The 23759-nt window shown below is 52.0% G+C and overlaps 1 protein-coding gene across 6 annotated transcripts in view; it reads right to left on the bottom strand.

The window, feature by feature from the left end:
- tead1a (TEA domain family member 1a) overlaps positions 1-23759 on the bottom strand; it is an 82334-nt gene that overhangs the window by 47790 nt on the left and 10785 nt on the right. For all 6 annotated transcript variants that reach the window (XM_064311953.1, XM_064311952.1, XM_064311951.1 and 3 more), the window contains exon 3: positions 4761-5054. In XM_064311953.1, coding sequence (XP_064168023.1) covers positions 4761-4962 — 202 coding nt within the window. In that variant the 5' untranslated portion in view covers positions 4963-5054. The remainder of the gene's footprint in view (positions 1-4760; positions 5055-23759) is intronic.

A 23759-nucleotide genomic window follows, 5' to 3' on the forward strand; every position in this document is an offset into this window, starting at 1 on the left:
GCCGACGGGCTGAGCGTCCGTTTCCGTCGCTGTCCGGGACGGCACGGATCGAGGCCGCGGCTTCTTATTTTTTTTAGCCTTCTTCCCGCAGTTCCCAAAACAACCTCCGGAGGCAGTGCAGGAGAAAGCGCACTCGTTCTGCCGGAGGAGTCCGTTTGATGTGCTTTAAGGTCAGGCTCCCTCACCCTGCCCAAAAACGGCCTTTTGAAGTAAAGGCCTCAAGGCACAACTTACAAATTTAGGCAGGCGACTATTCGAAAGCTATAAAAGTGTTGTCAAACCTGTCTATGGATATTACATTTCTTAAACACATTTGGAATTGTGAGCAGTTATTGTATAAATCTGTACTGTCTTTCATTAAAAAAAAGAGCAGGTTTTTCGTGCTCATACTTTTCATACTATTTAAATAACTTGGGTATACAAAATGGGACAAATAACCTATTAAACGTGAGGATGGACCGTCATCTCTTTTCCAAACAGAAAGGCTTGACCATGTCTTCCTTCTTATCAAACAGAGGCGCAAGGCCTGCATTTTCCCACATGACCTTGAAAAGGAAGCGAAGGTCAAATGAGGTGAAGACTGCGACGCACTTGATTTTGAAGCATGGCTTGCAAATAATCATTTCGAAAATACGAACAGGTTGAAAGATGGATTTAAATCCACACTCAATAAATCACTAATAACAAACGGTAACAAACAAACAATCAGCACAATTGGACATAAAGAGTAAACACAGCCACGGTAAACAGGGATCACGATTTAAAGAGTTCTTCGCAAAGCGAACCGGATTCTAAACGGACAGAACGCATACGGCCGGGTTTTTATCGCGTGTTACAAAAAGCCCTCTTCTTTCAACTTAAGGAGATATTTACCTCAGGATTTCGGGAAGACAAAAAAATGATGAAAAAACAAACTTGTTTCCCCTACGGAAAAGAACCCCCTGAAGAGACGGGTAAACAGAGCGGTCAGCTTGCTCAAAAACAAGACCGAAGAACAAACCGTCATTGGCCGCCAAGGAAGATTAAAAGCTTTTTTTGTTTTGTTTTGTTTTGTTTTGTGACTGTTTTTTGTTTAGACGCCGAGACCGAGGCAGAAAGGATTTGAGTTGAACGCTCACACGCGGACTCGATGAATCCAAGGGGCCGCGCTGGGGTCCTCAAAGCGTTTCACGCGCACGGCTAATTTTGAACGCGCAGGCTCGCGGCTGACCCGCGTAACGGGGCTCGGCACTAGGACCCAGCGGCGGCCCGGCCGCTGGGAAAGGAAGCCCCTCCCCCCGCATAAGTGCAGGATTCCCACCCACCCCGCTCCTGGGGAAGTTTTTTTTTTCTTTTTTTTTCCGGGAGTGAAAGAGATCTGCAGGACTGTGCTCCCCGCCACCTGGCTGCTTTACAATCCTTTATCTGGGCTCTTTTTGAATATCTCCCAAATATCCGTACGGGACCTCCTCTTATCCAAAGCACAACAAACTGCCTACAACCACACAGCTATCAACGCTCGTATTCTTTGTTTGCGTTTTGTATTTATATATATATATATAAATATATATTTTTTAAAACTAGGTTACAGCACAAAGCCAACCGCCCCCCCCCCTCACCACCACTTCCTCCTCAGCACCACTGCCTGTTTTTTCCCACCCCCCCCCCCCCCCATGAATGAGCAAAGTTGCCAGAGCAACAGCTGGTCTGAGCCGTGCCTCTGATTCAGAGGAGGGCATTTGCAAACACACACACACACACACACTCTGGCAACCTTAGAAGTCATTAAACGTAGCGCACTGCTGCGGGGAAGGGGGGGGGAGGGGGTTTGGAGGGGTGGCGGATTCGCACGTCGCATCGGTCGACACCTGTAGACGCTCGGCCCCCGGCCCCCCCCCCCCCCCCAACCGCTCAGATTCACCGCCGGGTTCCTTTAGGCGGGAGAGGGCGCTTCGGTTTTCGTGGGGGGGGCCTCCGAAACATCACGCGCCTCCCGAACTCCGCGGCGGGTCCCGAGTAAACACGCAATCGGACACCCCCCCCGTGCGTCTGCCGGGAGCGTCCCGCCAATCCCGCGCCACGCCCCGGGCCTCGCAAAAATACCGACAGCGCGGACGGCGAGGGAGAAACGCTCTGCCCGACGGGAACGCGGTCGCTGTGTTTGTAAACACCGCTGCAGAAGCTCCTCCCACGGCAAACATCCGCACGGCCTGCACTCGGCCGCATGCCCTGCTGCATAAGCAACATTTAAATACAAACCAAAACATATTTTCAATATTCTCCAAAAATATATATACATGTATCTACACGACGCGCAATAAAATTCATAACGTTTGCTTCAAACTCCAAGCGAGTTCCTCCATGTACATTTCATAGACAGAATTACCCCCCGTCAATTCCTGCCTGTTCAAATTAACGCTAAGCTTAGACGATAAAAAAACGTTTTTTTCTATTTTAAAAAATGTACGTATAGATAATAGCAATTCATTAGCAACCCGAAAAGCCGAATAAACGAATTCACCAGCAGCGGAAGGGCGAGCGTTATTCGTGTACGCAGAGGTGTGTTTTTCGGCGTTTAGAGAATTAGCCACGGGTTTGTCAGAAGCACTGGGTTCTCGTTTGAGATTTCCCACGCGTTCGCATTTGCGTCAGTTCCGACTGAGACTACAACAGTAACGCATCGCTGCTGACGTAGCGGGAGGTCCCAGCTAAACGGGGGCCGAAGCGCCAGTGCAGCGGTTGGGTTTCAAACACGGGGGGGGCGGCTTAAAAAGTCAAAGTTATTTTTGAGTTCGACCCCGGGGGTCGCGGGGCTTTGGGGGGGGGGGGAAAGTTCTCAACCCCGATTCGCCCCGTAAAAGACGTCGCTATCCAATCAAATTTTAAGGCCAAAAAGTGAAGGCCGAAGCACTCAAGAAAATTGAAAATTGAAATTGAAAATTGAAAATTCATGGCTCAAATGAAGTCGCAACCAACGAAGGCTCTCAAAACTATTATGACTTTGACGTTTTTATTAACCTTGAGAAAAAAGAACTTCACCAACTATAGTTTTGTATCTATTGGACAAAAGTAGGTTTTTCTTTTCCTGAACAATTCAAGTCCTTCACAGAACAGCCGCTCCATACCGAGCTCTCTGTTTCGCAGCGTCTAAGGCACGGCTCGCTATTCGTCAACGTTAAATTCGACTTTCCCCTCCCCCCGATTTTCTGCCTTTGACCCATGTGACCAGAAGCCGGAACGCGGCCGGCTTCTGGTCACGTGACCGCCTCCCTCCTCGTCCGCGGGAGGAGGATCTGGCGGGCGCGGGCGGAGCCGCCGCGCGTTTTCCGAGCCGACCAATTAAAAAACCTCCGGGCGGGGCTCCGACCCGGAGCGAGCGCGCTGGCCCACCCCTGGCGCTGGGCGACGGGCCCGGGCCAGCGTTTCCCGCCTCTCCGAGGCCGGCCCTCCATCGCGGCGGCGGCGGCCGAGAGAGGGCCTGGCGACCACTCCCGGGCTCCTGCATTCCATTTGGCCGGAGGGGTCACATGACAGCTGCGAACCAACGGCCCGTGGGGGGGGGGGGGGGGGGGGGGGGGGGGCTCTCTCGGCTTTCACTCGACACCCGGCAGCCCGCGACAGACTCCAGCGCCGCAGAAAAGAAAATATTCCCCCTTTTCCATTACATCACCCGGCCAGGGACGAGGAGAGGAGAGGAGAGGAGGGGATGGGGGGATGAGGGGGGAGGGAGGGAGGGGACACAGCTGGTGGCAGCCGCGGCACCATCTGTTCCCGGCTAATAGTTCACGCTGCTTTACTTATAGACCCGGACTTCTCCGGGGGCGTTAATGCGCGGGCGGGCCGTCGCCGGGGGACGCGCAGACCCCCGCGCCCCGCTCATGAATCCCAGATCGTCAATTTCGCTCGCGTCACGTCCGCAAACCTGCGTTTCCCCCCCCCCTCCCATCCCTTTCCCCTCTTCCCTCGCTCTCAAGGGACGGAGAAGCGCTGCATACTTGCACCTCACAATGCACGGTACTGAAAATATTATACATGTATTAGGCCTATGTTACACTAAATGTATTTATATATACATAATTATCATATCATCATTATTTATATTCTTACATGTTACATAACGTTATACAAAAAATACTGTAATGTCTTACAAATAAAAACACTATGTTAATGACAATATTTTTGCTTTATGACATGCATCTCTATAGCAGAATAGTGATGAATACTAATGATAGCTGAGAAATAATAATGATGATGAATAATGAATCACGAATGACAATGAATATTAATGATAATAATCATGAAAATACTGGTAGTGTCTGTTGTGTGAAGGAATGAGAGTTTCACAAGGTCATAGTAAAGTACTCCCAGCCCCGCCCCCCCACCCCTCCCGGCCACCCCCCGGCCCTCCGAACACGCCCGCCCCTCCTACCCTCCGGCCACGCCCCCCGCCCTTCCACCACGTCCCGCCCCCCCCCCTCTCACCACGCCCCCCCAGCCCTTCCCAACCACGCCCCGCCCCTCCCCACGCCCCCCCCTTCCCACCACGCCCCACCCTCTCGCCACCCCCCAGCCCTTCCCACCACGCCCCCCCTCCCACCCCTCCCGGCCACGCCCCCCCAGCCCTTCCCAACCACACCCCGCCCCCCCCTCCCATCCACGCCCCCCCAGCCCTTTCAACCACGCCCTGCCCCTCCACCCCTCCGCGCCCGCCCCCCCAGCCCTTCCCAAACCACGCCCCGCCCCTCCCACCCCCCCCGGCCCCGCCCCCCCGGGGTACTCACCGTACATCTTGCCCTCGTCGGACAGGATGATCTTGCGGCGGCCGCAGGGCGGGTAGATGGCCAGCGCCTCCTGGAAGCTCTGCTCGATGTCGGGGCTCCACACGCCCTCGGCGTCGTTGTCCATGGGCTTGTCGGCCGAGTCGCTCAGCCGCTCCATGTCCTCGGCGGGGCTCTCGCTGCCGCTCCAGCTGCTGGGGTCCATGGTCGCCGCTTTCGGGTTCCTCCTCCTCTCCCCCCCGCCCCCCCCTCTTCCCTTCCCGGCCGCGGCCCGGAGCCCGCTAGGGTGAGACAGGCCTGGAGAGAGAGAGAGAGAGAGAGAAAAACCGCCACAGTCAAAGACGGGAGCGCCGCGTCGATCGCCGTGGAAACGGCCCCGGGGGCCACAGCGCACAGCGGGCGTAGCGCCCCGGGCGACAGCAACGGAGGGGGACAACGGGAGGAGAGGGCGAAGGAGGAAACAAAAAAAAAACATTCTAAAAAGTTTCTCTGATGGGTTACTGCAGTTGCTGAAACCCCCTATTGTTTTTCCCCCTGCACTTTTTGACCAACGATATCCAAAAGCATTCAAAATCAAAACTCTGGCGACTCGAGAAGCAGTCGCGACGGCGTCTCTTCTCCTCCGCGGACGCCCGTTTCGAACCCTTCAATTCGAAAAAAGCGAATCGCTTCCGTCGGCCAACGACTCCCGAATCCGTCCGCGTACCCCGGGCGCCCGTTTTTTCACACGACCGCCAAAGCGCAGGAAACGGTCAGAAACCGCGAACGCCGGGGGAAGAAGAAGCGAGCGGACACGCCGTAAAAAAGGAGACCGACGGGGAAAGACAAACGGGGGAGCGCGGCCCTGGGAGCGGCGGGGAGGAGGCCTGGGTCATTACGCCGACTCGCCCTTTTGGGGGGCCGTCAGACGGCCTCTTAAATCTGGACCCCAATTCTCGTCGGACGACCGCCGGTTTATGAAGAGCAAGGAGCCGTCCTCTAAAAAAAATATATCCGGAGCGATATGTCAGTACCGCTTTAAAATCCCCCATCAATCAAAACGCCCCCTCCACCCCCCCGCCCGTCTCTCGGCTCAGGGGGGGAGAATCAGTTCCCCCCCCCTCTGGATACGCGTGAGGCCTTCCCCTAAGGCGTTCCTTCCGTACTTTCCCAGCATGCTCACGGTGTAACGATCCACCCCCAAATCATATTCCCATTAAAAACTCATCCCCAAAAACCCCAGATGATGATCCGGGGTGGAAAAAAAAATAATTTTTTTTTTTTGAAGGGAGCCAAAAAAGGACCTTGGGTCTCTAAACACATCCAGACACCCCGCCACCCCCACTCCCGCCCCCCACAGTACAAACTTACGGGCCAAAAAAACCGGGCTGTACAAATTACAGATCGGAACTCATTTAGGAGTGGAGGAGGTCGTGGACACGCAGCGAATCGAACTTTGGCTTGCGTCAGAAGTACCGCGTGAGAGAAAAAATAAATTTGATCTGCACCAATCAAACAAGGATAACTTCTCTCCCAGAGCCTTGTGGATATTCCCACTTCCACCGCTACCCTCGAAACCCCCCCCCCCCCCCAGCTCCCTTTCCCCTCCCGACAAAAAAACTCTTCCTCTCTGGGTTAGCTGCATTCATGCAGCCCCTGTAAAGTGGGGCCATCAGCATATGTTCCCTCCAGAACGTCGGTTCACGAGAGAGAGGGGTGGGAGGGAAAGAGGGAGGAGGGGAGAGGAAAACTGGAAGAAAAAAGAAAACCCCTCCCAGAGAGCTGAGGGAAGGGAACTCGTTCGCGCTGAATTCTGTTTTTGTGCGCTGAATGCTGACAGTGCAGATCCCACTCACACGCTGGGGAAAGGGGGGGGGAAATCTATTCCAACCACTAAATGGGTCTTTTTTTTCTTTTTTCCACCCCCCCACCTCCTCCAACCTCAAACCCCCAACCCCCCCCCCCCAGGCCAAGCCCCCCCACCACATGCATACAACCTCAAATCCACCCCCCCCCGCCCAACCCCCTTCCCAACGAATAATGAAGTACAGTGGTAATCACTTCCAGTGAGGCAAGGCTCATAATGTGGTAGACTGGTCTCATTCTGCTCTGTGTGTGTGGGTGTGTGTGTGTGTGCTCGTGTGTGTGTGTCTGTTTTAGTTTTTTCTTCTGCAACTGGAAGTATCTGAGGTTTGGGGTGGGGTGGGGGGTTTGGAAATGAGCGTTGTGGAAAAGCCTAAGCAGAGAAACTTGTTTAATTTGAGATGCGTCGTTTCAAAATGTGATCATTTTGGGACATTTTCGAGGGTTAGGGTTTGTAAGGGCAGCACACCCAGCACCTGTTCCTTTTCCGGGGGGGTTTTGTAGCCTGGGGTTGGGGAGTGAGGGGGGCACACGGGAGGGCAGGCCGGTTCACCGCGGAGGAGAGCGTTTTCCGCTGGCCCGTGTTTACGTGGACGGTTCGAAACGCTCCCCCCCTCTCCCCGGGACTGAGTAACACCCCCACAACCCCCCGCAACCCCATTGCACAAGACCGGGAGCAGAGTGATGAATTATTAATGCCCCCCCCCCTCCCCATACAATGGCTAAACATAAACCATGTGTCTGACAACAACAGGCTTTTACAGCTGTGTTGAGGGGTCCTCACCTATCATATTTCCCGATACTCTCCCCCAAAAAAAAAACCCATCACTTTCCAACGGATGAGCGGTAAGAATTGCAGTGGGGGTCTGGGGAGGGCAGCGGGGGTCTACAGAGGGGGTCTGGGGGGGGGGGCAAGGGTTTGCAGGGGGGTGGGGGGGGGCAGAGGGAAGAAAGGGCCCCATTGTTGTGCCTGTGCCTGTAGTTCCGTATTAATCAGGCCCTCGTGGGTCCTGGCCGTCCCCGGCACAAAGAGCAGAGGCCGTCCTGGGGGGGATTCATCTCCGTCGGGGAAACGGTTAGCGCCCGGTTAGCTTCCAAAGACGGGCGCGTCACCGGGGGACACCTCTCCTAGAGCCGCCCCCCGGGTACGCCACCGCACCAGCGACTTCGGCCACGCCAGCGCACTCCTCCCCGTTTACTCACGTACCTCAAATTGCGGGCGGCAGTGCGGTATAACGGGTAAGGAGGAGGTCTCGTAAACCTAAAGGTCACAGGTTCGATTCCCCGGTAGGACACTGGCGTTGTACCCTTGAGCAAGGTACTTAACCTGCACTGCTTCAGTATATATCCAGCTGTGTAAATACTATGTAAAAAAAAAAAAAGAAAAGTAGCGCAAGTCGCTCTGGATAAAAGCATCTGCTAAATGCCTGTAATGTAATGTAAATTACATATCCATAAATGAATAACACTAATGATAATAATAATAATAATGTGGTTACTGTGATCTTTTGATTGAGTGACGCTCCCCATAATAACCCTAACTGCATGCAGCATGGGGGGGGGGGACAGGGACCTCCAGGCCGTCCGTTGGCACGTGTGTCATACCGTGTTGTGTTGTACAGGCCCCCCCCCCCCCTTATAAAATGGACGGCCATCCCAAGGGGGCACTTTAAATCCCGTCGGATGAGATTTCGAGCGGTAACAAGATCAGCGACGAAGCGCACAGCACCCTTCTTCCCCTAATCAAGGGCCCGTTCCCCGGCGACCTTTCCCAAACCAAAATATCACGGACGGATTCTAATCAGACTCATTTAAAATTAAAAGCAAGATCGGTAAGATCTTCACCCCCTTAGCGGTTCGGTCTCATTATTCCTTTTTACTATTAGTACCACAATTATTCTAATCTTAAAGTTGGATTATGAATATGCAAGCCGTCTGATAAACTTCAGATAAATGTGCCAGTGGGCGTCACGAGCACCGTTTCCCACCTTTCAAACTACAGGACACGCGGTGTAAAACGGGTCAAACCAAAGTGGGGGAAGCAGAGTAGCCCCAGCTACATAAACCTGTGTCCTAAAATGGCGGCGCACCTTGTTCCGATGCATACACAATCACTCTGTCGGGCATTAAAAATCACCATGGTGAAAAAGCACACATTTTTACAGTGCTTGTGCTGCTTACGTTAATGCTGCACTAGTCCGCCTGTACTGCATGAATGTGTATATATATATATATGTACACACGTGTGTGTAGCCCGTAGATATAACCTATAAATAGTCGTAAACTACAGAAATAATTAAAAGCACGTATTCATCCGATTCATATTCCTCATATTTCGGAATGTCCCGTTCTGTCCGCGGGAACTCGACGCCACATCGTCCGTCGCAGAGCGCGGCGGGCCTACGCTTTCGTTTTTAAAAAACCGCTCGGTAGGCGAGCCGGTTGGATTGAGCGTGCGCGCGGTCGACCGCGCTACGAATCAGATCGGGTCAGCGGGCTCGGGGGGCGGGGGGGCAGGGGGGGAGGGCGGCGCATTCCCGCTCTCCCGCGGGCGACGAACGCGAAGTGACATCGCCGCACCGGCTCCCTCGCCGGGGGGGGGGCCACAGTTCGCCGATCCATACGGCGTAATAGAGCGCCCGCAAAAAAAATCGATAGCCGACGCGGCCCCGCTTAATCGCCGCGCACGGCTGCAGTCGCTCCGCGCTCGTTTACTCGGGAATAAATCGCCGTTAAATTATTCACCTCGGCCTCCGTTCCTTACGCGGCATTCCCCCACGAGAGCACCCGCTCCCCCGAAAGCCGCAATTAAGACCGACGATTTCCTTTAAAAAAAAGTCGTCGGACGAAGAGACGCGAATTCGCGACGGGCTCTCGGCGCTCTCGGCTATTAATAGCGCGTTTTTCCCGCTTTTTTCGTCCGTTATTCCTTTCGACCGTCTCTCCCGCGGAGGAAGCGGCGAAGTGGAGAGCCGTCGGCGCCTCCTTCTTGTGGGAAATCTGGCCTCCAATCCCTTCGCGTGGTACTTTCAAGGGCAGCTAGCAAGGGAATATTCACTTACGGACTTTCATTAATAACCGGGCTCTGAAAGTGGGTGCGTTCATCATGCAGGAGAAGAATGAGCTCTGAAATGAAACGGCGGGTCAGGGGCGACGCGCACGGCCCTGACCACACTTGCAAAATACAAAAATAAAAAAATACCTACACAAATCCGTAGCGAGCTGAATGGGAAGATCTGTTTTTTTCTCCCCCCCCCCCCATCCCCCCCCCCACGAGCGCATTTTCAAAGACAATTTTTTACAATAGCCAGAAAGAGGTAACTTCAAATGGTGAAGAAAATGGAAAGCAACATGTTCGCCAGGCACTGTTCGCATGAGAGAGGTGTAGTTCTGACCCAGATCCGGCGGCAGCTGTTCTTCTCTCGCGGCGGAGCCTAAAATACCGAGCGCTCGGAGAAGCCTCGGAATACCGCGTCCAAAATGGCCAGTCTCAGCGAAATCAAAGGAGAAGAAAAGCGAAAGAATTTGAACCGAAAATTCCGAATAGACCAAAGCTGGCGGCACATGCCTTCCCCGATGATGGCGCGCAAGAGAGAGAGAGAGAGAGAGAGAGAGGGAGAGGGAGAGAGAGAGGGGAGAGAAAGAGAGAGAGGGAGAAGAGAGAGAGAAAGAGAGAGGAGAGAGAGAGAGGAGAAGAGAGAGGAGAGAGGGAGAAGAGAGAGAGAGAGAGGGGAGAGAGAGGAGAGAGAGAGAGAAGAGGGAGACAGAGAGAGAGAGAGAAAGGGGGAGAGAGAGAGAGAGAGAGAGGAGAGAGGGAGAGAGAGAGAAGAGAGAGGAGAGAGGAGAAGAGAGGAGAGAGAGAGAGAGAGAGGAGGGAGGGAGAGAGAGAGAGAGAGAGAGAGAGGGGGGGAGAGAAAGAGAGAGAGAGAGAGAGGGAGACAGAGAGAGAGAGAGAGAAAGGGGGAGAGAGGGAGAAAGAGAGAGAGAAAGGGGGAGAGAGAAAGAGGCTTGCAGCTCTGGAGCATGTGTGAGAGTAATAAAACAGCTCTGCGTCTGATGTTTAGGGCCGTCGTGTTTCATAGTGTCATGCCTACGGTCTTCGCGGAACTGGCCGCGGTGGCTGAGCTGTCGCTGTCCGCGGCTTGTGCTGGTAGGGGAGGGGAGGGGGTGAGCGGGGGGGGAGGGGGGGCGGGATGTTGTGATTGGTGCAATATGGCTCCAGATGAGGCTGGAGAGGGGGCTGTTTGCCTGGATCTTGGTGGCAGATGGGAGCGGGAGATTAGTCATGCTACACTATGCCGCGGCCACACTTAGCCTGCGCGGCGTCCTCAAGGCCAGCGCCGCACTCCAAACCCAGCGCGCGGGCGAGGACCGGGTTCCGCGGCGAAAGGGACAAAAACATTAAGCCGCTTGGCTCTCTCGCCTCCCTCTCTTACCCTCTTTTCCTCCCCTTATCCCTCCCTCCCTCCCTCCCTTCTCTCTCTTTCACCCTCCCTCTATTTCTCTACGCCAGCCACCGCAGATTATTTAGGGTTTCGACCCGTGCCTTTCAGAATGGGAAAAAACGGATGTCCGGCTCGTAATTAAAGGACGACGATGCGGACGCGGGGGGTGTGGGGGGGTGGTGGTCCGTGCGTAAAAAGCTCTTACGCTACATTAGCGGGCCCCGCGCGCCTGCAGAGCCGAGCCCGGGCCCGGGCCCCTAATGAACGCGGCCCCCGTCTGAAATCTACAAAGAGGCGCGAGCAGGAAGTCTCCCCATCCCGCGTCATTAACAAATCAAACCTCAACAGAGCGAGAGAGAAAAAAAACAAAAACAGCGCTGCTCCGAGCACAAAACTTGGCAAACTGACAAAAAAAAAAGAAAATAAGAGTACAACCCGCCAGCCCCCCCCCCGCACCAAACGCGTCTCTTTTCAAAGCAGAGATATGTCGAGAGGCCATAACCAAATCGGCATGGAAATCCACTCACAGCGAAGGCCCGCTAGATGACTGTTTGTGTACTTTCTGCCACTTGCCGCTTCCATAAAGGAAAGGGGGGAACAAAAAAAAAACGAAAAAAAAAACAAGGACAATGGCATCGTTTAGTCACGCCGAGCTTCGGTGGCGCGCAGAGAGAGCGCTTCCCGTTTAGCGAGCGCCGCCTCTTACGTCACGGAAACAAGAAAAAGCCAAACAAAACAGGGACGGGACTGGGGGGAAAACATGGACGACAAACAAAAAAAAAAAAAAAAGGGGGGGGGGAAATCTGCTCGTTAATTTTTCGCAGAATCGATGGAGAAGGAATGTCTGAAATTCAGGCACGAAAGCAGGAAGTTACGCGAAAGCGCGGGCGGCTAATGGCGCGCGGCGTTCCGCTTAATTAGCCGCGCCGCGGACAGGAAACGGCAGAGACGCGCGGCGACGCGTCCTCTCGTCCGGGCCGCGTTCGGACGCCGTTCCCTCCCCGTTGCACCCCCGCACGGCGTCCGGTGACGCCATGAGACGCACAGCGGCTGCGTTGACCCCCCCCCCCGCGCGCGTTTTCCGCATCCCTTCTTCCGTCACACGATCTTGCTGGCGGAAGAATCCGAAGCGGTGCGCGGCTGACTGTGCCCGACGTCCCGACGCAATCGCGTTCAGTCACAGGAGCTGAAGGCGCGTCCCGCACCGCTAACACTGCGATGAGCGGAGAAACGTTCAGTAAAAAAAAACTCTCACAAGAGTAACAGGGCTCATCTCATCCCTCGTGGCATTAACATTAATCAGTTCACCGTACACTAACATGGAATCTGTCCACTGAAGCAGTAACACACACACACACACACACACACACACACACACACACACAGATGCGCGACGTGGAACCGCCAGGGCAGCAGGTGTTCCGATGGCACCGGCCTCCCGCAGACGGGTACCGCGTACGGTCCGCTTCCCCCCGCGTGGAGTCCCAGGACCGCATCCGGAGACCGCGTCCAGCCGGGTCGTCCCAGCGTCCTCCAGAACACCCGCAGGTGTGATCCCAGAGTAGCCCCACCCCCACCCCCACCCCTCCACCCCCCCAACCTCGGGGGACATCCCGGCCGGGACGTGCCCGGACACGCCGCCCGTTCACAGCTTGGCGCGGGCGAGCGCACGCTCACCGGCTGCTCTGGGACCCGGGGACCCGTGTCAGCACAACGCAGCTTAGCCTAGCCGGACCCGCGCGACCGACCCGGGGTGCAGCGGCGGGGCTTCTAAACGGGGATTACAAAACACAGATCCCTCACCTCGCCATCCTTTACATTACATCACAGGCTTTTAGCAGACTCCCTTATCCAGAGCCACTTACACAACGTTTCACACAGCATTCACACTGCATCCATATATATATACAGCTGGATATATACTGAAGCAATGCTTAGGTTAAGTACCTTGTTCAAAGGGTACAACAGCAGTTTCCAACCCGGGAATCAAACCTGTGACCTTCAGGTTACAAGACCAGCTCCTTACCCATTATACTGCACTGCTGCCACACTACCACCACTCAAAACCCAGGTATATGTCTACCACTGAACACACAGGTACACCATGACCACTGAACACACAGGTACACTACTACCACTCAACACACAGGTACACTACAACTACTCAACACCCAGGTATATGTCTACCACTGAACACACAGGTACACAATGACCACTGAACACACAGGTACACAATGACCACTGAACACACAGGTACACTACTACCACTCAACACACAGGTACACTATGTTGGGAAACAGACAGTTTTGTGTATTCTGCATTTGGGAAGTTTCCGCTGGGCCCCAGGGGGGAAGGGGACGAGCCCCCCTGTTGTAATTCAATTTCAATGTGAATGGTACCTGTTTGAATAGGTAGGATTGGTTTGAATTTGAATGGTCCAATCAGAAGGAAGCACAGCCTCATCACCAATCAGAGGCAGTGATCCCTTTCAACAATAGAATTCCACTGTATAAATCTAATCACCCAACAATACTATTTTGAACTTCCTTGCTGAGTTGTTCCCGTAGCCGGCTGCGTAATAAATCTTCCTGTTTTTACTACAAACTTTTGATCTGCTTCTTCCTGGGCTAACGGTCATTTTACCTGTTTTTGGGAACATCTTGATTCCCCTACAACTACAACTACTCAACACCCAGGTATATGACTACCACTCAACACACAAGTACACTGCTACCACTCAACACAGGTGTACACTACTACCACTCAACACACAGGTACACTACTACCACTCAACAAACAGGTACAAGGGCACAACGGCAAGGTCCTAACTCAGGAATCGAACCATCCGTATGAGCAGAGAACGCTGACCAAGGACTCTTTCGCTTTTGGTTGAGACCAACCATCGGCTTTAAATTTGAAAGCAGGAAACTGTTACCGCAGCATAGTTTGAAGCACACCAGCTCAGAGAAACAAGTCCAGAGCGACGCTCGCTCACGCGTGTCATTGTTTGCGTGAGTCATCTTTATCGTTCAGGTCCATGGATCCAGGAATTCTTCCACAAGATTTTTTTTTTCTCCGCAGGACAGGATCATCTTTATCCGACGTTACCCAAATCGAAAACAGCTGCACCCCTTTCATCACCCCGAGAAACAACCAAGCCCGCAGGACAGCAGAGAGAGAGTCTGCAAACAGACGAGGAGGAAACGGCAGATTCCTGAGGAACGGCGCGACTCGCTGAAGACGCACTTTTCGGTGGAGCACCGCTTTGAAGATCAAACGTTCCCCGAGCGATTTCGTCAGGGCGCCGAGCAGCGCAAGGCAAGGTGGCGCGACCATCGCAAACTCATACCCGTAAGCTGCTTATTCGGCCCGCGAGGTCACGTGCGCGTGTGTGTACACAACCGCCGGTTCTGAAAAGGCTATTTATGAAGCGCGCTAAGGGATTATGGCACACAAAGCAACGGCAGGGACGCATCTGTATATGCACGAAGTGTCAGCGTATCAATAAATACGCATCAATGCATCAGGCACAATGAATACGACAGAACACACAACTCGCAGGCAGTCCGTGCGTTTCACTGACAGTTTAGTTAGAAGAGCTCTGTGAAACGAATATTACTTGAAACAAAACTATGCCTTAAGGACTTTCTTAAACGAGTACATGTTATAATTAAGACACTCCTTGCTTTCTGGAGGACAGGAAAAGTACTTGATGTCTTTCAGGAGCAAATCAATTTCAACAAAGGAAAGTCAGTGAATGGAATGTCGAACTGTTGCATTTCCACATCTAGTCGAGTATTTGACAGCTTCGCACAGACACTGGAACTCACACACTTTCTGCGCTGAATTCAATTATTTCTGTGGCTTAAATATTTGCTCTCCCTCTTTCGCTCGAACAAAAGTTCAAAATCAGCAAACCGAAATCTACGAACCTGGCGAGGCTAACTGATAAAGGGAATAATATGCATAATATTTTGAATATAACCAATTTATTCACTCCTATTACATACACATTTTAATCAATATTTACAGCACAATCAAATAATTACCTCTATCATTACGTCAGGTATATAAGCATGAATTACATTTCCATAATGAATACTAATGGTAGCTTTATTATCGTTCAATATCATTCGCTATAGTGAAGTCATTCAAAATAAATTAAATACGTTGTCCGTAAATTGCCACTCAAAAAAAATTCCCATGACAAAAAAAAAGAAGCTTAATGGTCTCAGAGATTATACATCTAGGACCGAAGTTAAAGACGAAATCTACAAAAAAGTACTCAACACATCAATGAGTATAACAATAAGGAAGACGGACTACAACAGGCAAAAAAGATTACATATGAAAATCCATAGGGGTAACCAACGGCCAGAAATCCACTGACCACACATCACAATAAAGGCGAACGACACACAGCTCGGAGAAGGCTACTGCCTCTTGGCTTTCTAGAGTTGGCATAAATTAAATAACTTTACATATTCTTACTTCAATTAAAATCAAAATGCAAATAGCAGAACATTAATTGGCAATAAGGAGTGATAATTTGGAGCGGGTCTGTTATGCCATTACCCTAAATAACACAAGCACCATGTGAATCGGCATCTCATTTCTTCAAACTTGTCCTTTCGTTGCCCTTGTGTAATACAGGCTAGGGAAAGTTAAATCTTGTAGTTTTACAATAACTATTAAAATACACGCTTTGTTTTAAATACTCTCAAAAATAAATCAATTGCAAGTGAGGTCGGAAACTATAAATTGTTTAATCCATAACTTACAAAAAAGTATCTGAAAACCTACAAAAGTAAAGAAAAAAAAGCAACAACAAAAAAAAAAAGATGAAATCTTGCTTGGTACAGCAGAGTACAATGCCTTCTCATTGGTACCAGTAAACAAGACTTCACACTTGTAGGAAACATATCTTTGTAATCTTTTATCCAACCATAACCGCAATGTCAGCTGGTACCCTACTGAATAAAACAGAAGAGTTCTCTAGTCGAAACAAAATCCATTATACTTGACCGAACTCCCCGGCAATGGTAATTCAGAGAGAGTTGAAAGGAAGAGGCATATCAACAAAGAGGGGGGGGAAATCTGTTTAGAGCAGGCAGTGGCTTACTTAGCCCACCAACATTAGCGATAACCGTTCAGACGGACGCCGTGTTTGCCCGTTTAGACTGGCAGCGTTTCCCCTCCCGCGCCATTCTGCGAGAAAGGCCCGGCGGTTTCCGCTAAGCGCCCGGGGTCAGGCCGGCGAGCGGGCCGCGCTAGCTAATGAGCGTAGCCGCCGCGGCGCATTGTTTGCTCTCCACCCCCCCCCCGTCCATTGTAACGTCTAATGCTTTTTCCACCAGCTTCCCTGCGAGAGGTGCCGGAGGAGGCCTGCTATGCGGCTGCTTAGCGCCGCAAACCCTGCATTCAACCCTTTTTTCTTTTCTCTTTTTTTCTGTCGGGTTTTCAAAACGAGTCAACGTTTCGGTTCTTTTCAGAGGCGCAGCCGAGCGGACGGATTTCCCGTCCGGTCTGGAAGCGCGTCCTCTCGCTGAAGCACAGCGCTACCTCTATCCTGTCGAGACATCGCTATGCCAAGCTCGACGCGAGCGGTTCATTCCGTTCGCACCTGTTCGGGGCCGGCCTCCCAAAACACTTAATCCGCGATTTGGGGAGGCTGGCAGCAGAAGAGGTGCTGGCCAGATCATCGGGACCCCATCTGACTCCTTCCCTACCCTGGAGGCAAGGAGAGAGGAGGTCACCCGAAGAGGATTTGATTGACTGCTGTGTGTCCACAAACTCGAACCCCTACAACCTAAGAAATGGGAGGTCACTCACACACAGCCTATACAGCCTATACACCTGATGGCCTTCCACCCAAAAGCATACAAGCTTCACCTGCAGTAACATGTTCTCTCACTCTTGCTCTTAGAGTGCATAACCTCTTGAAAATAAAATATGGGGGGGGGGGTGTCTATCATGTAGCTTCAAGCTATTATTATTGTTATTTTTATTGAAATGGTATTACAGCGTGGTCCTTTACAATTTGTAAATAAAAGCATGTTAATTCACACTGTTCTGCAATGGTGCTTTCTAATAAATTCGGATTGCAATCTGACTCATGACTCGAATCCAACAAACTGTTTTCCGCTTTCCCCAACGGTTCGGTTGGTACGTTACGAGCAGAGCAGCAGCATTCTTTATTACCGGAGAACCGGTTCGCATAATTTCGACCGCTGCTACGCGAGGCATGTTTGCGTAACCGATGACGACGGCGCTCTGTAAACACCAGGGGCCTGCTCTGAATGGCTGACCCGACGGGCGACCGGAACGGTGGACAGGAAGGGGGGGGGTCGCTCCCGGCCAGGCTAAAATTTCGGCAGGGGGAGGAAAAGCTTGCCGCGCGTCGCCCGGCGACGACTACGGTGTCCGCGACCCGGGCGCGTTTTTCCTCGGCATAAAAACCCGACCCTTGCGGCGGGCGTACGAAAAGAAACAGACCTAACCGAGCCGCCGGAGACGCATGCGCGCGCGTGTGTAAACCCGCCGCGTACGTTTGGCCGCTCCGGGGAGAAAAACAGGCCGGGCCCTTTTGTCCGCCGCAGAAAGGCCGTGATAAAGGCGCTCCGTATCCCCCCCCCCCCCCGCCATCGCCGCGTCTGTATTAATGACATTAAATACTCATGCCACTGTAATATATTTTTCCCCTCTTGTCGCCGGGCGCGGGGATTCAATTAACGATGACCTAAAAATGCTTCCTTTCAAGCCTTTTCTCTGCGAGGCGCTTTGCATTTCAATGGCGCGCGTCCGTGAAAGAGTGCGCCCCCCATCTTGTGCCGAGGCACCTCCTCGGCACTCGGCGATGTGGGACGCGGTCCTTTTATTCCCGCCGGAGCTGAACCGCGCGGCGGCGGGAGTCATTATCACCCTATCAAAAACCCGCCGGCGCCGGGACTGGCCTATTTACTCGTTTAATTCGTCCTCCCCTCCTTTTCCCGTGATCCTGCACGACGTCGGTCGACATGTCGTTTTTTTTCCGTTTCCTTTGTTATCCGGTAATTGTGGGGATGATATGAAAATGGACGCATTTCTGCTCTCTGTAATTAAGAAAGCCCCTCCTGACCCCCCAACGCCACCCACCAACCGCCCCTACCCCCCCCGCCCACTCCCATCGCCGCCCAAACGAACGTAATAAACAATCGATGACGAGTTGATCTACCGTGAAACCCATTGCAGTCTCGCCGTGCGTTCTGCACATGGGTGTGTGTCCTTGCATGTTTCGTTAATCAAAAGGTTTTAACCCCACCCCCAGGCTATGAACGGAAGAGCGGGACGTCCTCTGTCAGGAATGGACTTTCCTTCAATTTTCCCCTCATCTGCACCTGACAAAATTGTTATCCGTATGCAGGAGTGAGACCGGCCTCCAGTTGCTACTGCCACAGACGGATTATTTCCACTCCGGGTGCCAGGCGTTTGTGTGGAGAGACCTAATGATTCTCCTTCAGTAGAATGAGCTTCCCAGCCATGGAAGAATTGCTCCAGTGTGCGCGTATTGATTGTTTCGCAGTCTGGACCCAATGGCACACTTTGCTACTTGACTTGTCTGGCTTAATGAAGCACGCGCAACACATACAGAGACAACTGCGGCTATTTCGCGCGGCTCAGGTCAATGGAACACCCGCACACTCGCTAAATTTAAACATCTGGCAACTTGCTGGCTTCTCGTGTGCCTTCAACAAGACTTGATACACAGGAAGACGTCCTATTGCAAACCTCGTACTATAACTGCAGCTCTGCTCAATTTCTTGGCCCGTTTTTTACGGAAACAGTTCAGAACTGGTGTTTGTGTGTGGTCACTCGGTAAGTCCCACAGCAACAGAGTAGAACAATCTCTGCATTCAAGGACCCAATATTTCCTGCGAAATACAGGAAAGTTTGTAGACAGCTGTGGAAACAGGTTTTTTTATTTATTTAAATGTGCACAGATAATGAATTGGAGCCACATTTGCATTAATTGCCCCAGGGGGGTATCGTGAGGCGACTTGCCCTTGCCTTGATTGGATCCAGCGGACGGCCGCTAGACCATCGTTTCCGCGCGGCGACGCCGCCGGCTCCGACACCAACGGCGAGGCGCAGATTCCGCAGGTAGCGCCCCCCCCTGCAGGTGAACGCCGTCCGCGCGTTCCCCTCCGCCCCGGGCGGCGACTTTCCTGGACGTGATTAAATTCTCACAGGTCTCTCCGCCGAGCGCTGTCGTCGGTCGCACATTCCGCCTACAGGTGGGGGGTGAGCGCCGTGGCAACCGTCACACAGCGCTTAAATTCGCGGGAGAGGTGTCGGCGTTCTCGCCTCCGAACGCGTTCGCCGACCCGACCCGGCCCGGGCCTCCGGGCCTCCCGGCGCCCCCCCCCCCGAATCCGGCCCGCTAATCACCGGCTCGCCAGCCGCGCCGCAACGCGACGCGCCCGCCGGTGGACTAATTACCGCCGTGTTTGTGAGTGGCGGGAATGTCACCTGCGCGACACTTGCTGGGGGTATTAGCGGATAATTACATACTGCAGTCCCCCCAACGCCGCTCCATGGAAATGTCCTTATTAGAGACATAAAGGAGGGGAACCGGGGCGACGTGCGAATGCCTCGGCGGGAGCAGGGCCGTCGCCGTGACATCGCATTAAAGGACATGACACTCGTCCGCACGTTACATAAACCGCTCTCGTTTCTTTTCTGGGTTTTTTTTTTTTTTTGTTTTTCTTCTTTCTTCTTCTTCTTCTTCTCCACGGAGCTGGAATGCGGCGGCTTAATTTAAAGGGAACCGGTTCTACCCGGTCTTCGGCGCACCCGGTAATGAAGCGGTAGATGAATGGACTCGAAATGTCATTTTTCTGCGCAAATTCTTTTTTTTTTTGCGTTGGTTATCTCTGCCCGCCCCGTAATGATTTCGTGAATGGCTTTTTTTCGCAAATCCATAACAAAGCGGCGTAGTTAAGGGGCCAAGGCTGTCAAGCGCGCCATTATAATTAACTTATAGCACAAAAAACACGGCCAGGATATGCTTTACTGACGCGGCATTGGCTTTGGAGGATTACACTGGCAAATGCTGAAACTATTCCAGGGTCACATAACGTATTTTGGAAAATATAATATGCAATTACGCACATCCAGCAGGAGAACATTAAAACAACCGGAACCTCGGCGAAACTCCATCTCAGTTCATCCCGTAGAACGGCGATTATCAAAAACACCGAAACGGTGTGTGCAAATAAGAAATGAGAACGATTATTTTTTTTTATTCACAGCCGCGGCATACTGAAATTATTTTTTTTTTTGCAAGTTCAATATACCGTGGCGCTGTGAATTAAAAAAAAAAAAAAAAGCAGTACGCGCCTCGCGAATTCTGAAAAGGAAAATGTACCCAAAGAAAACCCAAAAAAAAAAAAAACCTTTATTTCAAAAGTTGTGCTGACATTTGCCACCGAGGAGCAGCTCCGCTTTTCTTACACACAGTACGACACGTGGGTAACAGGGCAACAACAAAAAAAAAAAAAAGCGTATAAAAATAATAAATTTTTCGAGGCAACGGCGTCAGTCCCATTATAGATAAATGTAAAATACTCTGCATTGGCCGTCCTTTAACAGACTACAGCGGCCAGCCGAACAAACGCTGCAAAAATGGGTCCATTTGAACTGGATTCCCCCCCCCCCTCACCCCCAACCCCCAACCCCAACCCCGGTCTTTCAGGCTTCATGAATAAATCTATACAACCAGCGGCGCTGATAAATGGATGAGCTTTTCAATCCCGATCTCCAGGTGCGGCTGCGTGAGAGTCCAGCCGGGCGGGCCGCGAATGCCCCTCGGTTACCGGCGGCAGCCGAGCGTTTATTACACGCCTTTCTCAGACCGGCGGGAACGGGCAGGGGCGCGCGGGCTATAAATACCGCGCCTGGAACCCGCGTGCTCCGCCGCACACGCCCCCCCCCCCCCCACAGGGGACAGGGACGGGCCGACGGGGACCGTAGGCAGCTGTCCCCACACGTTCAACCAGAATCCAGAGTACCTGTCCCGCTTGAAGCGTAATTATTAAAAACGTGGAAACAAAAAGATGTGTGTGTGTGTGAGTGAGTGAGTGTGTTTGTGTGGTGAGTGAGTAATAGTGTGTGTGTGTGCGTGATTGAGTGAGTGAGTGTGTGGTGTGTGGTGAGTGAGTGAGAGTGTGTGAGTGAGTAAGTGTGTGTGTGTGTGAGTGAGTGTGAGTGAGTGAGAGAGTGAGCGAGTGAGTGTGTGTGAGTAATAGTGTGTGTGTGCGTGTGTTTGTGTAGTGAGTGAGTAATAGTGTGTGTGTGTGTGTGAGTAATAGTGTGTGTGTAAGTGTGTTTGTGTAGTGAGTGAGTAATAGTGTGTGTGTGTGTGTGAGTGAGTGCGTTTTGTGGTGAGTGACTGTGTGTGCATGCGAGTGTTCAACATTTCACTGGTTTCAGTCACAGCACTCCGCATCGACATTCGGTCGATGTGAAGCTCTTCATTAGCCAGGTACCACCAACACCGTGTTTTCTTTTCATATTTACCTTGAAGCGTACACAATAACGGCGATAATTCAAAAGCGTCTGGTCTGACTCAGGCGCATTCCAGCGTCTGAATGCGCGAGCTCCCCGCCGGCGTGGCGGAAGGGCCCGGAAATTAAAGCCGTAAATAAGAGGCCATGTAGATAACAGCCCCCCCCCCCCCCTCCCGACAGTTACGAGCCCCCGGTCGGACCCTCAGCCGGCCACGTGCCGGGGACGCGGAAACTCAAACCCGAGCGGGGCGAGCACAAAGGGGCGGGGCCGCGGCCGGCTCCGGCGGGGCCTCTCCGCGGGGTCTGGAATGTCAGAGCAGGCCATTGTTCGTCGCCGCGCTCGCCGCCGCTGGCTCCTCGCGCCCAGGCGCTAACGGCACCAAGGTGACGTCTCGTTTTCTGAAAACTGTTTTGTTTGCGGTCCGACCGACGCCGGTCACGTTTACGGCCCCCATACGGGGGGGTGGGGTTGGGGGGATTGGGTGGGGTGGTGCATTCCTAACACCCGCCAGGTCAAGATGGGAAGCATCCCCATAAAATGCTGAGGTACTCCTCGGTGGGGAAATAAGTCAGGGGAGGTCAGCGATGCATTGCTGTGCTGTGCTGTGCGGTCCAAAGTCAGGGCGGCCATTTTGAAATTTTCCTCTCAGTGGGACCAGGTCAGGTCAGGGATGGAGTTAAAAATAACATTATGAAAATGGATTGTTTTAATGGCAAATGATCAAGTTAAAATGGTGATGCAGGTAAAATATATTTGCAAATGTCCAGTCAGCCAACCAAAAACTGGGATGGGTGAATATAATAACAATATTAGTTAATATTATTATTACTATTACTGTTATTATTATTCATTTTTGCTATAAAATGCTTTTCACACACCCCGTTCATATTGAACCACATGTATATCCAAACCAATGGCCTTCATATATTAATACTACCCAGTGAACTCTATCCAACTCTAGGGTTCCACACCCAAAGCGTCAAACACTGGAACAACTTGTTTTTAAAAAGAGGATGCATTAAAGTGCTGTCATTTCAGCTAATTGCAAACTTTCTTTCTCTTCTTATGGGCATAAACAGTTTCCTTCTGTCATTCTCATGTGTTTTTGATTCAGCTATAGTTAACTAATGGGAAGCATTTAGTATCAAAGAAAACCTGTTCTTGATATTCATTTGTATAATAACCTTGTTGGGGAACCAGAGCTACGAGGGGTGATGAGCCAGGTATTCTGTTCCTCACACCCCTCTCCCCAAACCTCCCCACCGCTCCCCCAAACCTCCATTTTTCTCAAGGTGGCCAAGTTCAACACTGCTATTACCTCAACATTTCGGGCGCCTTATTGTTTCCCACGAGTCTTAACGAGGGGTTTCATCCCATGGAGGGTCCAGGTGCCGAAGAGCCCGGGCCGGCAGGGAGGGGTTCAAGGTGTCCTCAGAGGCACCGCACGTGCCTCCCCGCAAGGTGACCAGCTTCAACCCAACCAAGCATTTGACCCCGCGAAACGCTCACATCTTCCGTCCTCTGGGAAGAGCTCTGCTAAATGTCCGTAGGCCAAGTTTGTCTGAAGACACTGGGTATTGAGCTACTCAGACATATATTCTATCAGGCCTTTTACAAACTTATATTCAGGATTTAAGCTGTAAGACTTTCAACTGGGTGCTAATTTGACGCTGGTAATGATGGAGGAATTGTCAGAGGAACATCCTCGTGTGCACGAAGTTCGCTTTATGACAGGATTACACTGAGATTACACTGGGTGGTAGCGCGGTATGATGGTCAGGGAACCGGGCCGAAAGGTTGCAGGTTCAATTCCCAGGTAGGTTCACAGTGCTGTCCTACCCTTGAGCAAGGTATTTTACCAGGCTTCATAAATACACCCAGCTGTATCAATGTATGCTATGTAAAAAATGCTCAAATCTGTGCAGGTTCCCTGTGGGGTAAGAGCATCTGCTAAATGCCAGTAATGTATGTACATGAAGACCTGCAGGGTCTCGGAGCAATACTTCAAATGGCAGGCCTACTAAAAACAATCCAGATAAATGGTGAAGTGACCTTTCCATGTTAATGACTTAAGAATGGAGACCTACTTCCGCACAGAATTATATTCTCTGTGGAAGTCCTTATAAATACACACACACACACATGACACACAAACACACACACACCC

Source organism: Anguilla rostrata, chromosome 16 (genome assembly GCF_018555375.3).
Source record: "Anguilla rostrata isolate EN2019 chromosome 16, ASM1855537v3, whole genome shotgun sequence".
NCBI lineage: Eukaryota > Metazoa > Chordata > Actinopteri > Anguilliformes > Anguillidae > Anguilla > Anguilla rostrata.